Here is a 15,661-nt window from a genome sequence, read left to right as displayed (position 1 = left end):
ATTTAAAGGTACAATGTAAGGATGCAATTAGGAAAAACTAGGTGCAAAAAGATGCTAATGAGAATAATTATAAACGTCGAAAGAAGTTCGAGACTAGTGTGCATAAAGAGATTTGCAAGAAAATGTACCAGTGAAGAATAATCGGGAGAAAAGAGACAAGTAAAAAGTCAGTTTTTGAACTTTTTCCGAAAGGTTCTTCTCTACTAAAATGGAGAATATCCTGAACTCAATATTCTAAATCAGAAAGAAGCTTAATCCAATCTAAATCAACCCCTGAACTGACTACCTTAATCTAATGCTCCACCAAAGATCAAACCCATTACCAAACTAGCATTTTCTTTCAGATAAGAATTTCTAAAGATCAACTAGATTCTGTAGCAGCACAAACAAATCAGAAAATAATATAGTATGATAAGCCTAAGCCCTGAATTGAATTGACAGAAAATAATGAGGTCGAGTTCAGAGTCGGAGGCTGCACTTCAATTACATGAAAATTATCGATAAAAAGAGATTGGGAGCTACGTAAGCCAAAATTTTTATCAGGGCTAAGCTAGGCTACATAACCCAGAAAACAAGCTAGAGCACATCTCGTATTCGTAGATGAAAATGAATAAGGAAATGTTGAGGTTCACATACTGAGGGGGAGAAATGTAAAAATAATCAAAGACAGAATAGTTAAGTGGCGTTTTTCACGTTTCTTGGCTCTCTTACTCTACACTTTACGGACTTGAATATTGTGAGTAGATGGGAACCGCCAAATGGGTTGTCTGCCACTCTGAAGGAGTGCTACCTCTTCTCCTTCCTTCACCATTCCTTGTCTCTGTACACGACAAACTCGATGAGTCAGAGACATTCCCATGCATGTTTTCAAAATGACTAAAAAATATGTCTTTAATCACTCGAAATTAATTTAATATTTAATTTTACCCTTTCTTCTCATCAATGTTGGTTTGAATGAAGTCATGAAGTCATGTTTCAAAATAATTTTGAAAATGACAAAAGTTATTTTTAACTCTTTTCGAATCACTACCAACGTGCGTTATATTGAGAAGCCATTAAAAGGTTTCTGTAGAAAAAAAAAATTAAACAAAATTGGCGGATAGGCCAATACCTGCAGCATAGATAAGGCATCAGTAAAGGTCTGCTCAGCATCATCAGAGAACTGCATGTATATGGGGCACACTCCTTGATACAAAGCCAACCTCTGTTGTATCCTTTTACTGCAAGCCACAGTAGGGTATTTAAGGAAACTATCACAGCTGAAATCCTAGTATCTGACTAAATGGTACATTTCAATTTCATGAATAAGAATAACTCAATTGAGCGCATACAGGAAAGAAAACATTTTCATCCATGATACTGGCCCTTTTTTTAGATCCTAAGGGTAGTAGCTTAAACAACCTCAGTGGATTAATACTGAAATTGCAAACATTTTCATCAACAATGAACTTGACTGTTTGTATAATTGTGTGTGCTGTTTACTTCATCAGACCCACAAGAGCACACGCGTACTTTGAGTACAGTGAAAGGAATGATCAAAATCGTTTAGTACTAACACAAAACATCAAGGAAAGAAAAAGGAAACAAATGACTAATGAAGCAGTTTGATAAGCATAAGTAGTTAAGGTTCTGTCAGACAAAAACAAAAGCAACGAAAGGAAAAATCAGAATCTTGAATGAAAACATATCTAAGTCACATAGCATATAACTGGTTCTCAAGAACACAAGCAACTCACTCATTTGTAAAGGCAAATGTTGTGCCAGATGGTCGATAATGGCTGAGGAGGATAGCCATGAAACCAGTTCTAGTGAAGACGACTATTGAGGTTCCAAGAGTGTTGGACATCATTGTTGCATGATAAGCAAACATCTCGCTCATATGGTTCTACTTAGAAGCAAAGTTACCAAGTCAGTATCATGATGAAAAATGAAATAATAAAAGAACAGAAGCGGGAGAAATGATGTTCTTATTAAAGAAATCATGTTCATATCAAAGTAACATAAATTTACTAATTTTTGAATAACCTTGAATGTTTGACCGAGATTCAATGGCATTCGACCACCTTCTATAGTTGCTTCAGTCCGTAAAGCAACTGTATGCATTACTTTCACAGCTTTTAATGGGAATCTGGAAATTGGCATAACCGGTTGATCAAATGAATGAAAATACTTTATTTATGTGAACTCATCAAATAGACACCAAAACAACAAAAGAAGCCAGTTGAAGTGTGTTTATTTATTCAAAATTCATTTATTTCTTTTTTATTTTGGGAATTGTAAGCAATACGCTCAATATCTGCACATCATGCATTCTAGCTGGTCAGGTCAAATTAATTAATCGATATGAATTTTTGACTTGCAGAATCATATCATTCTGCTGAATCCACCACAGAACACTTAGTCTTGAAAACCATCGCAAGATCTAAAGAAACAACATAATCTGGACCAAAACTCCCTGAAATTTCTTGGATAAGAAACAATTTCATTCAGCCAGACAGCATAAGGCTAAATAGCATCTTCAGGAACTAAAGAGTTCAAAAGCGATATAATGGGCCCCAAATGTATGAGCAAATCACAGGTTAACTAATAGCATACTAAGGAACTAAAGAGAGAACTCACTTTCCATGAGCAGTTTCTCCAGACAACATGATTGCATCAGCACCCTCTCTAACTGCAATAGCAATGTCAGATACTTCTGCTCTGGTTGGTGTTGGATGAACAATCATACTCTCAAGCATGTTAGTAGCCACAATGACAGCCTTCCCCATGCTTCGACAAAGGTTGATTATCTCCTCCTTCATACCGATCAAGTATGTTTAGAAAGTCTGACATATGAAACACTAAACATCCCTTCTACTGTAAATATCGCTGCTTTTTCTTTTATTGGGAAATTTAACTACCTGCAGAAGTGGAACCTCTTCAATAGGGAGTTCTGCACCAAGATCGCCTCTGGCAACCATTGCCTAAAATAGTAAGAAATGAATTTGTCCTTCAATTAGCAACCAAGCCCCAAACTATCAACAAAATTGAAAAAAAATCAAATAATTACCCCATCCGAAGCTGTAATAATTGAATGCAAATTCGGTATGGAGTCTGCACTTTCTATTTTTACAATCACATGAATATCAGCATCACAGCCTGCAGAGTCAGAGAAGTTAATAAGTTTAGCAGACTAACAAGAATGCAGCATCCAAATTGACTTTATAAGCACAAACATAAAGATCTGAAGCTATTTACTCTTGAGATATTTCTTCAACTCATGAACTACTTGCGCATCTTTGACGAAAGAGACAGCGTAAAAATCAACTTTGTTGTCAACTCCAAATTTAATATCATCCCAATCCTTCTCTGCAAGAAGCAGTACAATATATTCATTGAGTCACAGGCAAAAAAAGAAAAAAGAAAAAAGAAAACTGGAAACTTCATTAAAAGGTGAAATCTGTAGGATATGCTAATTCAAAGTCCAACCAGTAATTGAAGGCAGCGTAGCACTTTTCCCTCGAACATTTAAATGACGCCTGGACTTGAGCTCTCCTCCATCAATAACTTCACACTTGACAGAATCTTCTGTCTTAGACTTCACCATCAACGACATCATTCCACCTATAATCAATGTTTGCACAATGAGCGAGTTGATCATGAAAAGGTTTTTTATTTTTATATAATTTCAACTAGTAATAGCATTGTGATGTGAGTCTGTAAGATGAATGAACATCAATCATTATTTTAAAATAGGAAGGCAAGTTTACAACACATTTGAGATCAAAAAAGGGGAAAAAAAAAAAAGGCATTAGCATGCACCGTGAGAAAACAGAAGCAACATAAATGTATCAAAAAAGTAAAGAAAAAGAGAACTGACGCACACTTGACTCTCATTCTCATATAACACAATATTCCTATGCTTCAAAGCCAAGACTTTACCACATGGAATGTAACCCAGTAATCTATCTAAACAAAGTTTCACACTAGTAGCAAAAGAAATGTACATAAAAAAGGAAAACAAATATGTTAGAAAAAACCAGCATACCATCAACAAGAAGCATGTCCCCAACTTCAACATCATTAACAAAATCATCATAGTTCACACTGACAGAATCTGCAGTGCTAACACCTCTCCGTATGGTAAAAGTGAATTCCTGTCCACTTTCTAACAATATTGGTTGTGGTAGGTCACCACTCCTAACCTCGGGACCCTGACAAAATGAAATAAATAGTTAAAGTTTTATTTTAAAAAATTAAACAGGACTGAAGTCGCTCAGTAGTTACATCAAGTAAAAAAAAATCTAGAAGACACAACTGAGCACAAGAAAAACTATAAACCTTAAAAGAGAAAAAAATGTAAATAAAAACAGAAGTTTTTCAATGACATTTCACAATAGCATCTCATCAGTTAACAAACTTAATTTGTATTTTTGGAATGGCCTGAATTTCAAAATAAAAAACAATAATTAAAAATAATAATAAAAAAAATAGTAAAAAAGAAAGTTAAAGCACAAGGTACAAGAACAAGGTACATATCAAAATGGCACAAGGCACAAGAACAAGGAAGGTACATATCAGAATGAAACAATACTTAGGAAATATAATTAAGAACCCATGGTAGTGTCCAAACTGCAGACTTGTTTTTAGAAAATTCTTGCAACTTCAGTTGTACACCATTATACTATTATTCACTGGCAGGGTAAAGATAAAGGAAATACAGTATTTGTGATTTCCAGCAAAATTAAATAGTTATCTGGGAAAACATTTGTTGCTAGGTTAATGAAATGAATGTATTGAACATGCAGAAATATGAAAACGAACTTGCCTTGGTGTCGAGCATTATTGCAATGCAGTTGTCTTGTGATTGGGCATTGTATTCCCTGACTAAATCTATAACTTTCTGATGAGATGCATGATCTCCATGAGACATATTCAATCGAGCAACATTCATTCCAGCCTCAGCCAATTTCCAAATCATTTCCTTCGTGTTAGTCGAAGGTCCAATCGTGCACACGATCTTTGTCTTACGTCTAACTGTTGGCTTCGACCACATACCAACCGGTGTATCCCCAAGCTGTTGAACTGCTCGTATATGTTCAAATTGCTCATCTGCCTGATAAGCAAGATTCAGAATGGTATTAACACGTGAAAATTAGAAGACTAGAAGATGCTTCTCGAGCAACCGTATGAATGTGTGTATGTGTGTGTAGACACGTGCATGTTCCTAATTCAGAGATTAAAGAAAAACCAGTTCTTGTATCTTTACTTTCTCAGAGACAGCAACAGGAATACTAAATTTTCAGCTAAACAAAAACTCAACGCAACTAAATGCAAGAGCTATGCGAAATTATGGATCCATACAACTCGTTGCTATACAAAAACACTACACCATTTTGCTTCCTGAATGCAACGTACCTTCCAAACAACTACGTAATCTTTTAAGCCACGTCTTTTCAATATTCAAATCTCCCCACTCCATCTCCCCATTTTTCCTCAAAATCTTTTTCGTAACAAGCAAATAAAAAATATTTTCCTTTTAAAAAACAAATTAACAAACTAGAAGATCACAAACCTTCTGAACATCCTCAGGTGATACCGGAACAACTTCAGCTTGAGCAGCTCTTTTGGATGTGATTAGACTTCTCCTGTAAACAAAATTCCAACTCTTCTTCTCATGCGCAAACACTTTAGAGCCAATACCAAACAACCGAGCCCTGTCTACTCGTTCTTGCACAGATCCCGAACTAGGGCACAGGAATGTGCTGTTAATCGACCTGGTAGCAACCACCTGTGACATTTTACGAAGAGAAGCAAAAACAGAGAGAGAAACTAAAGGAGAAGGGTCCGGAGGAGAGATTTAACGGAGAGAGAAATGAACGGAGAAATGGTTGATGAGTCGAACGTAGAAAATTTCGCCACAATCCTAAGGCGAATTTACCAATGACAATGTGAGAGTAAGTGAGAGCTTCGGTTGTATCGAAGAAATTGGGGAAGCTGGCAGCGTGGTTGGGCTTCTTCGTTCAAAGCGGCGGTTTGGCTCTTTAAAGAACAAGAACTAACATTTTACAAATAATATTTGGGGGCGCTTGTCAGCACGTGTACTCAACTCGCCTTTCTGTGATGACACATGCTTCAAATAGTCGAATTGATGGGCCTACATTTGGGCCTGACCACGACCCTTTTCCCCTTTTTTCAAGGCCCAATATATAACGAAATTTTGCATTAAATTTAATTTCTAAAATGTTTTTTTTCTTTTTTTCTTTTTTTTTTCTTTTTTTTTTGTGAATAACATATTTTTAACCCCCACTCCATGATTATCATTTGAAAAGTAACCTGAATTGATTATTAAGGTAGAAAGGAGAATGACAATAAATTTTCATTACTCAACACTTTTTAATTGAGTTTTTAACGTGTGACTTAGAATGTTTTGCCAATGTAATAATTAAACTTAATTTAGATATATCATTTCCGCTAACAAATGTATATGTGTCTATATATATTTATTTATTTAGGATTTGCCACTATTGATTGTTGTTTTTATTTGGCTATTAAACATATAGTTAATACCAAAACTGTTATTTATCTAAAAAACAAATGTTATAAACAACCCACGTGACTTCTTTTTTGTCAAAAGTCTACCAAACTCCTACCAATCTACCAACCTCAGAAAATTTAATTTTTTTTATTCATTACAATGTAGATGATGTAAATTTAAACCTTCACCTTAATCGAGAGAATCCAGTAAATTAGGTTTGTTTTGATAGATAAATTTAAAAAGATGAATATTCTGGATGTATTTAGTCTCGCCACAGGGTGGTTTAATATTGAAAGCAAATGTCTTTTTTTTGGGGGGTAAGAGTAATGAAATTTATCGAATGTTGCTTAGCAGTTATGAGCTAAACAAGGGATCTGCACTTGAAATTTACGAAATTATTTATCATTTTTCTCATCTTTCAAAACGTTAAGAGCAAGAACGAGTCATAAAATTTCAGTTTAAAAATTAAGACCAACCTAAACCAATTAACAAAGCCAAACAAGATTATACACAATCAACCTCAGCGCCGGTAAGAGCAAACACCAAAATGAGCTCAACTTAATTGGCAAAAACATTGTTACTATCAACCTCTAAGTCAGAAATTTGATCATTCATCTTTGCAATTATTATATTAAATAAATGAAAGCACCAATCGAGAACACTATATTATTTGCTCTATAATGTTTCTTGTGAGAAATTATCACATGATACAATTCAAATCCCCCACTATTAACCAAAAATAATACATCACTGCGAACTTCTCTCTGAAAAATGAACTAATGAAAATAAATACAAGGAGACAGCATTAAGGTTTAAGATCGAATCATACGCAGAATAACACGAGAATCACTCACAAACTAATCGATCAAAGCACTGATCACAAAAACAAAAGCAAAACGAAAGGCCTTCAAGAAATAGACGTAACTCGAACTGAGTGGTCCGCAGATCCAGTCAAGAACACGGGTAAAGTTGGGTGCCAATCAACCGTCGTTATCGCTGCCGTGTGTGGAAGAGTTTTCAATCCGCCCACACGACCACCCACCTAAGGAATTCAATTTCAAGAACAAACATTATATTGAATGGAAGGAATTCAATTTCAAGAACAAATAGGTCTAGGATATAGTCCTTAAACAAGTTTTGGCTGGAGTCGCTACCTTTCACAACTCAATTTTAAAATGATTAAAATTACTTTTGTCATATTCAAGATCACTTTCGAATTTCTCTTTACAATTCAAAATTGATTTATACTTATATACAAGATTTCCGTACCAACAAAATTAAAATTTTATGGGCTACTGAATGCAAGATGAAAGGAATGGAGAAGATGATGAACCTGGTATATGGGAGCTCTCACTGAATTTGATGTAGCCAAGAGTCTTTTCCCATTTGCATCCAAAGCCATTTCATGTCTCAAAGATAGAGAGCTCTCCGAATCGCAAAACCTGTTAAAAGAGACTCAAACATATTATTAAGTACCCCGAGCCAAGGTACAGAACAAAGTATAACTACTAAGCCAAGTTCAAGAATAGTTTAGTATATGATGTTGTCAAGGAAAACAGCATCAAAGTGGACAGTAGTCAAAGAAGATTGAAACGTGTAGTTTTCTGTGAAGTTCAGGATATGTTTACATGCACAGAAAAAATTTTGTTTAAAGAAGATAAAAAGGTATTGATTAGCAATAAATTACATGGTACAAACATAGATTGACATTCACTAGCTATCTTCAACATTATCATGCCAAACACAAAATTGATTCATTCGTCTATCAGGAAATTCTCCCTTCTTCACATTCATGAGCACGCAACAGGACTGCAAAAACGTCCATCAACAGAAACGTTATGATGGATTAAAAAAAAAAAGTTAAAAACAAAAACAAACAAAAATTATAAATTTGACCCACAGATAGCAAGTAGAAAAAAGAACATATTTTTCCATTTCATGTGACTTCCACTTGATTTTCCCACAGTAGCAATTTCTCAAAATACTCCTTTTTTTCCCTTTAGTGTTAATTGAAATACATTTCTGTAACTCCAACGTCCAAGGGCTTTCATTTGAGAGATGATTTTACACCCCTCTGTCTTTGTATGTCTTTGTCATCAATAAAAAGATTTCTATGATCTAAAAGAAAATTTAATAGTACCAACAAGAAGTGCTAATTATAAATTATTATTATTGCTAAAATCCTCATAAAGAGTTAAAATTGTATACCCTACGGTATTTTATTTCTAACCAATGAAAGTACCTGCTATTATTTCTTGACCACAGAACTTGACCTTGATTATGCAAGCTCCATTCAAATATCTGACCACAGAAATATATATCATCTTACAACCCAATAAGAGTTAAAAGATCAAAATAAAATTATCAATGCATCAATAGAACTTCAATCCAGAACAATGAGTAGATAAAACTACTTGCCTTCCCGTCTGACCCTAAGGTAAAAATGCTAGTTTCATCCGGCCCAAAAAGAATTGAGTTAATGGCAGAATCATGTGCCGGCCACCCTGTAATTTGTAGACAAGCAGACATGTCTTTACCTAGTTAAGGTCTAGAATTTTGAAATCGTATGAGTCAAAAAAGTTAATGCAGCTCACCACTAATGGGACTACCAAAGTTCCACAAACCACTTAGTTTTATCCACTCATTTATGGTTCAGATCCAGGATTGTACGACTTCCCTACTTGTATAATCCACTAAAAAAGAAGTAAATACTAGTAAATTTCCACACTTCTCCATGTGATTTAGTCCGAGCCCGGATCTAGAGCTGCATGTAATGAGTGGAAGTCTTCTGCCATTTCTAGGTTTCTAGTGGGGAACCCATCTTTTAACCCGGCAATTGTCCAACCTTACATCTAACCATCAAAGCACATATATAAACTCCAAGATCCATTCAAAACGTACAGAAAAATCATTCCTGACTTTTTAGTTCCAATTAACTAAGAATGTAAAAATAATAATATCAATATTAAAAATAAAAATAAAAATAAAAATAAAATGAAAGACACTAATAATAAAATATTCAATTTAAAAAAATGAATACCGATATAGCCTTACAAGAAAACTTAGCACTTAAAATGTATTGGAAGGATACCAAACATGTGAATCATTCCATCAGTAGCAGCAGCTGCTAAAATCTTCCCGTTATGATTGAAGCACATTGAAGTGATTGCAGGTGGATCCTTACCCAGAGGAAGGACTGTCTTCATAGAAACCAAAAGATAGTCAAGGCACCAAATAGCAAATTGAAGCTAAAGCAAACTTAAGTTCCAACAGAAAGCATTTCCATACCATTGACTTCCAAGTTCTCATGTTCCAAACTGTGAGTGAAGCAAACCCCAAACTATCTACATAAGGTGAACCATGCCTACAAAGACAACACATTCCTAAAAATCTCTTGCACTTTTTTCCTCATGGAAGGGAAAAGGAACAAAAGGAACAAAAGGAAATGCAAGAATGATTTTATAATGAAGTATAAGATGGGAAACAATGCCCTAAAAAATCTTGCATAGAAATACAATTCGAAAGAATCATCAATATCAAAAATCGGCCAATAGTTCAATTGGCATATAATATGTTTTAGTGACTTTTGTAGTTTGAATCTCCCACCCCTATTGTTTGTACTAAAAAAAGGAAAAAAAATCAATGTAAAAAATTGAAACCAATTTTAGTTTACAGAACACATGAAAGATTATGATATTATGAGAAAAGATAATACCCTCTAGATGCTGCTGCAGAGACGAAAATAGATTCAACAGGACTGCATTTGATATCCAACACGCTGCAACATAATAATATATGAGACACTTGGAAAGGGAAGAATTAAATTACAGAGAGTATCAACTGAAAGAACCTAGGGAACATATCAGTTGTGTTGAGATCACACACAACTCTCTTTGCATCAACATTCCATGCTTTAACACCCGCATCAGCAGTGCCTATTAGAAGCTTTTGCCAAAAGCAAAATACAAGAGCCTCTGGTTAAACTCACGAAAATAAGTGCAATTTTTTTATACAGAAATAATATATGCATTCACTATGTAACACAAGCTTCCATATCAACTTACTAGGCGATCGGATTTACACTCCCAGTCAAGTGACATAATCTCTGCCCCACAGTAAATTGTTGCATTTCTAGATGCTGGAGTGGATGAATCATATGTCCATATCCTATTTTACACGTATTGAATCAAAAGATAATGAATTAGAAAACCAACAGCAGAGAAGAGAGGGGGAAAGGAGCGACAAACAGCCATCTGGACTTCATTTAAATTTGGTTAAAATCCCCTTTCAGTTCTTGTCCTTTGAGACTTGTTTTAATTTAGTCCCTATATTTTCCAATGTCCAAATTTATTTGTCTACTTTTAATAAATCTTAAAAATAGTTCTTCATGTTAGTTTATTGTTGATTTTCCAAAAACAATTTGGTTTCTTTTAGTCGTCCCCCTATAAATTTTATAAACATATTCATGTAGTGTCTTGTCTTATATGAAAATTATTTTATTATTTGACCAATTTCAATAAAAATAAACTTCAAAGGGCTAACTTTAAGCTAAATTATATTTGAGTATTTAAAATTTATATCCAAAATACAAAGACCAAAATGGTATTTTAACCATTAAGGGACACCCTCAGTTGAAGGAGAGATACAAGATTACTTAATTATCAACCCATTTTCAATGTATCTCCCTTCAATTTTTCGCCTCAAATACCTTGAGTATTATACCTGACTGTACCATCCAAAGAAGCACTTGCTACATTGTTTCCAGATGCAGAAAAACGGCAACGACTGATTGGACTTGTGTGGCCCAAAAATGTCTCCTATTTACCACGGTAATATGAGTAAAAAACTCCATTGTAAGGAGAGATAGAGAAGTATATGGACATATCTAATCACAAGAAATGTAATTACCGAACTGTAAAGGTGTAAGTTATAGGTTAAACTGAATCTGAATGCCAATATGAAATTTTAGTAGTAGTATTACCTGAAATTCTACTTTCACTTCAGGAAAGTCTTCTTGTACGTGGACTTCTCCGCTATTCACTGGCACATTATTCATACAAATGTGATACCTCTTTATGAAAAGAAAAGAACAAAAAGTCGCTGAAGATTGATAGAAACCCATTTTATTTGTGTCAAGAGAATAGCCAAAGAAGATTAGAGAGCTCACTGCTTTTCCCAAGTCTCACTTGGAGAACAACCCACAAAATGACTCAAATATCTCCAACAGAATCACTCTCTCACTATAAACCCCTCCCCTCAACTGTATCCATATCAAATAAATCTGGGTCCCACTCACCTGTTACAAAAATACTACTTACATATTCTTCTCCCAATTCTTCTTCGACAATATACTTTAATCACTAGGGGGCTATCAAAATAATATGAAGATGGAAAATATTGCATAAAATTATTGTAGAATCGATCAAAACTGGGTTGTTTTTCTATTTGATACATAAATGCATGGTTTCTTCTTTGATAAATGTAAGATTTCACTGGCACTAAAATGAAAAACTAATTGCTTCACGATGTTATAGCATTAGAGTCAAGGATTCACCCCATCCCTAACCACCTGTGGATTTTAAATCCTGCCCCTTTCCCTAATTTCAGGAAGTTGCTCCAGGGTTAGGATATCACCGATCAACACATTTTTATTATCATATTTAACTATTTTATGATTCAATGTAATCAAATATTGAGAATATGTCGACAAAAGAAATTATTACTTTCATTATTTAGGAGTTTAAATATTTTGTAACAAGATCAATTGAACCTTTCTTTTCATAATATAATGTGCAGTCGACCTTTATTTTTTTGTTCTAATACTTTATAAAATTGTCAAAAAAAACCTTGTCAATAGAAGAAATAAAATACTCTAAAGTAGAGCTACAGACCCATTTGACGACCATCTTCACAACTATGACTCGGGTCACCAACTTCACCGTCTCCGGAGCAAATAGTTAACAAAGAACTTGAATCTTCATTTGAAGCAGTATACTTGTCAGAGCCAGCTAAAACCCGATCTCGAGCCACTTGTGTTTCCCCAACTTGTGTAGTTGGAGGGGGACAAGTCTCCTGAGCGTCATTTGATGAAGTAGCATTCTCTTCGTTCATCATGCTAGAAGAACCGTTCACCAGGCTGGCATCAATGAGATATTAAGACTAGTTCTAGCGAGGGGTTAAAATTCTATCTTTCAGATTTTGAACTTATTGTATCCTCTTAAAAAATTAAAAAAAAAAAAACTTACCTTCTTAAGTGGCAAAGATGAGCCTCCTTTTCCTCCAATAAAGCCTGAAGTTGTGCCAATTTAAGATTTAACTGCTTTATATCTCTTTTCAGATGATTGACTGTATTCTTCTCTGAACTGAGCTTTAGCAGGGCAGGAATGCGTGGTTTTGTTAAGAAAATTTTTTCTGACTTCCAGTAAAATCATAAACCTCATTTTACCAATTTTAAGAGTCCTCTAATAATAACCTAATGCCCATACTATCAAATATATGTTGCTTTGCATGAAGGATCTATGTTTGGAGGAGGGAATGAGTAAAAAGAAAAATACAAAAAAAAAAAAAAAGAAAGGACAAACAAATTTTGAGAGAAATAGTTCCCTAAATTACTCTCTCCTATTATTTGATTTTCTATTTATTTTTCCATTAGAATGAAATACATATTTTCTGTGGTAAACATAAGCCAGAAAGAACTCTCCAGTCTCCATTGCATAAAGCCATAAACCATAGTATCGACCTAAATTTACTCCACAAAAAACTATTCTGCAGAAACAGAGTTGAAAGAACATATTTAAATTTTGAATGCCAAGGACTGCTCCGACAGTCCTAATCTTAGCTACAGAAGGAAAAATTAGTGAATTACCAATACAAACACCCTAAAAGACAAGGTTTCATGAGAGTAAATCAAATCTGACTGCTAGAGAAATATAACAAGCAGTAAAGAGAGCTTAAACATAAAAATCATAATTCTTGATATTGAAGACTACGAACATTACAACAATTATATGCAGGATATGAGTACCATTGAAGACTTCACTGAAGAAATTCCTTACAGAAACATGCAGCGCTTCATACCACTCCTTTGTAAAATAAACTCGAAAATTGGGATCAAACTTCGGATTCTTTAGGTATGGCATGGCTGCAAAATGTCCACCCACTCATATGAATACAGAAAAAATTAGTTTATTTAAGCTCGATTAATAGAAATTTTCTACCCACCAAACCATGGAGTCCAATCTTTAGTCCTCTGCAGTAGATCATTGCCATTTATTTTCAGAAACTCCAGAACTTTATCCGTCCTTCCTGATTGTATGGCATGTACCATATAATAACGAAGGATGGAAACCTCCAATTTTGACACAGTTGATAGAAGTGTATTGTCAGATGATGAAGCAAGGCACTGCTTGAAAAAACCTAGTAGCCCCACCAACTTTTCTGCCTCAAATTTGGGTATATAAATTGAGAAGATTAAATCTAAAATCCTGTCCACTTGGAACCCTTTTCCAATATCTGTGTTCAGCTCACTCTCATAAGATTGTAGAGAACTTGTAAACCCCCTGAAGACAAGGAACTCCCTCACGAGCTCCTCAGCATACTGCATATTCTCCATTACGGTCCACAATTCAAAATACAGGACCTTTAGGCTACACTAGTCAATAATACACTTGAGCCTGATTTCCACTCAAATACTACTGCACATAGATAGTTAAACCATGTATAAGTTAATTGAAGAAAATCGGCAGCATGGCAAATAAAATAAGTTCAGCTAGAAATCAAGATTGGCCTACTGATCAAGAAGCAACCTGTAAGCACATATTTTCCCAGTCATCGGTTCAATCATGCAGTTAATGACATTGCATATTCAACTAATTTTTCAACAACATATGTTGTAGAATATTTCAGTTGTCCCCTAAAATTAATCAACTCCACAAAGACTGATCAAGACACTGACGGTTACTTGCTAGAAAAAGGAATGAGCTAGAAATGATTAAGCAAGACAGAACTAAACAAAGTCAAACTTCATTAATTATCTTGACAACCAGCTGTAAGAAACACTTTCTAGTTCTAGGAAATTAACATGATCAAATCAACTGATGCCAAAGTACCAATGAAGGCAAGATTAGCAAAACGTTTCAACTTCATGACATGATAAAATTCAAGAACAAATAGACATATAAATGGAAATAATAATGTACTAGAAAATCACGTTTAGCAACCCTACCTCCATATATTGCTGAAGAATTGAACATAGTCGAACCCAAACGAATCAGAATGCCTTAGATTTGAGATGTTCATACGCAGGACGAACGAGAACGAGAGAGCTGGGAAAGGCAGCGGAATCAGACGATGAATTTTTTTTTTTTTTTTCTTTTATTAGAAATGTGAAACTAGACTAGTAACTGGGCTTTATCATCTTGGGCCTTGAAGCGTAACCCACTAAGCTTCTACTTTAGAAATGGGCCTAACCCAACAATGGGTAAGGCGGAAATTCAGACCTATACCACTCATTATACTCTCGCATTTGGAAAAAAATAGCAAAACGTGGTACTATTTTGAATTATAGCAAAATGTCTTCCTTGCAAGTGAGACAGTTTTTTGGTTAATCCTAAAATACCTTCACCGATTTCTTTATTAAACCGTAATTATATTTTGGCATTCCTATATTATAGTCGACAAAATCTTCCCTTATTGTTTGAGATCACATTTTTTTTGTTGTAAATATTATGACTTTTATTAAATTTTTCATTTAATTACTTAATCTTGCCACTAACTTGTTCTTCCTCTTAATTAGTCATTAGACTCTTCATCTTTCAACACTCTTTACTTGGTGCCTACTCCATTGTAGATACTATAAATAAAAGGTGTGCAAACCTTTAGAAACACACCTCTCACATTTTGAAAATAAAAGAGCTCTCTCCTTTACTCTCCATTTTTTTGTGTTGTTTTTGTTTTTGTTGTTTTTATGATATTCTAGTTTCATAATACGTTATTAGTACGAAACATTACCCTTTTCTTGTTGAGTTAAAGGTAGGGATTGTTTTCTACTTATTATTCGTGACAATCGTCTTCTATAAGTTTCATGTATACGGGCGTATATGTATAATATACCTAATATATATCTTGTGTATTGAACGTTGACGA

General features: G+C 34.4%; 2 protein-coding genes across 2 annotated transcripts; both read right to left on the bottom strand.

Annotated features, from left to right (window-relative positions):
- Nucleotides 1-404: 404 nt before the first annotated feature.
- PKP-BETA1 (plastidic pyruvate kinase beta subunit 1) lies at nucleotides 405-6,091 on the bottom strand. Its single transcript, XM_090316300.1, has 12 exons — nucleotides 5,555-6,091; nucleotides 4,808-5,095; nucleotides 4,028-4,193; nucleotides 3,469-3,603; nucleotides 3,238-3,348; nucleotides 3,050-3,138; nucleotides 2,901-2,963; nucleotides 2,620-2,795; nucleotides 2,026-2,128; nucleotides 1,737-1,885; nucleotides 1,112-1,220; nucleotides 405-820 (listed from the first exon to the last, which is right to left on the bottom strand). Exons 1-12 carry the CDS (start codon nucleotides 5,777-5,779, stop codon nucleotides 713-715), a joined length of 1,722 nt encoding a protein of 573 aa, XP_090172426.1. The 5' UTR covers nucleotides 5,780-6,091; the 3' UTR covers nucleotides 405-712.
- Nucleotides 6,092-7,148: 1,057 nt separating this feature from the next.
- On the bottom strand, nucleotides 7,149-14,885 carry LOC120087923 (uncharacterized). The gene is made up of 16 exons (XM_039044939.2): nucleotides 14,742-14,885; nucleotides 13,739-14,211; nucleotides 13,536-13,658; nucleotides 12,763-12,904; nucleotides 12,409-12,653; nucleotides 11,499-11,557; nucleotides 11,240-11,334; nucleotides 10,582-10,684; nucleotides 10,368-10,462; nucleotides 10,233-10,295; nucleotides 9,806-9,881; nucleotides 9,609-9,717; nucleotides 8,936-9,048; nucleotides 8,760-8,818; nucleotides 7,851-7,959; nucleotides 7,149-7,559 (listed from the first exon to the last, which is right to left on the bottom strand). Exons 2-16 carry the CDS (start codon nucleotides 14,127-14,129, stop codon nucleotides 7,425-7,427), a joined length of 1,917 nt encoding a protein of 638 aa, XP_038900867.1. The 5' UTR covers nucleotides 14,130-14,211; nucleotides 14,742-14,885; the 3' UTR covers nucleotides 7,149-7,424.
- Nucleotides 14,886-15,661: the final 776 nt, after the last annotated feature.

Source organism: Benincasa hispida, chromosome 1, assembly GCF_027475165.1.
Source record: "Benincasa hispida cultivar pf3 chromosome 1, pf3_genome.v1.1, whole genome shotgun sequence".
Lineage (NCBI taxonomy): Eukaryota > Viridiplantae > Streptophyta > Magnoliopsida > Cucurbitales > Cucurbitaceae > Benincasa > Benincasa hispida.
Note: the sequence above shows the minus strand (reverse complement) of the source record. Positions and strands in the feature narration are given on the sequence as shown.

Excerpts from the sequence above, each read along its gene's own strand:
- LOC120087923 (XM_039044939.2), bottom strand. The coding sequence starts at position 14,129 with ATGGAGAATATGCAGTATGCTGAGGAGCTCGTGAGGGAGTTCCTTGTC. Across the intron at positions 10,463-10,581 it reads AGTGTAAATCCGATCGCCTA|CTTCTAATAGGCACTGCTGA; the intron begins GTAAGTTGATAT and ends TTTTGGCAAAAG. Across the intron at positions 9,718-9,805 it reads TGAGAACTTGGAAGTCAATG|ACAGTCCTTCCTCTGGGTAA; the intron begins GTATGGAAATGC and ends GTTTCTATGAAG.
- PKP-BETA1 (XM_090316300.1), bottom strand. The coding sequence starts at position 5,779 with ATGTCACAGGTGGTTGCTACCAGGTCGATTAACAGCACATTCCTGTGC. Across the intron at positions 2,796-2,900 it reads AAGAGGTTCCACTTCTGCAG|GAGGAGATAATCAACCTTTG; the intron begins GTAGTTAAATTT and ends ATCGGTATGAAG. Across the intron at positions 2,129-2,619 it reads GGAGAAACTGCTCATGGAAA|ATTCCCATTAAAAGCTGTGA; the intron begins GTGAGTTCTCTC and ends GCCAATTTCCAG.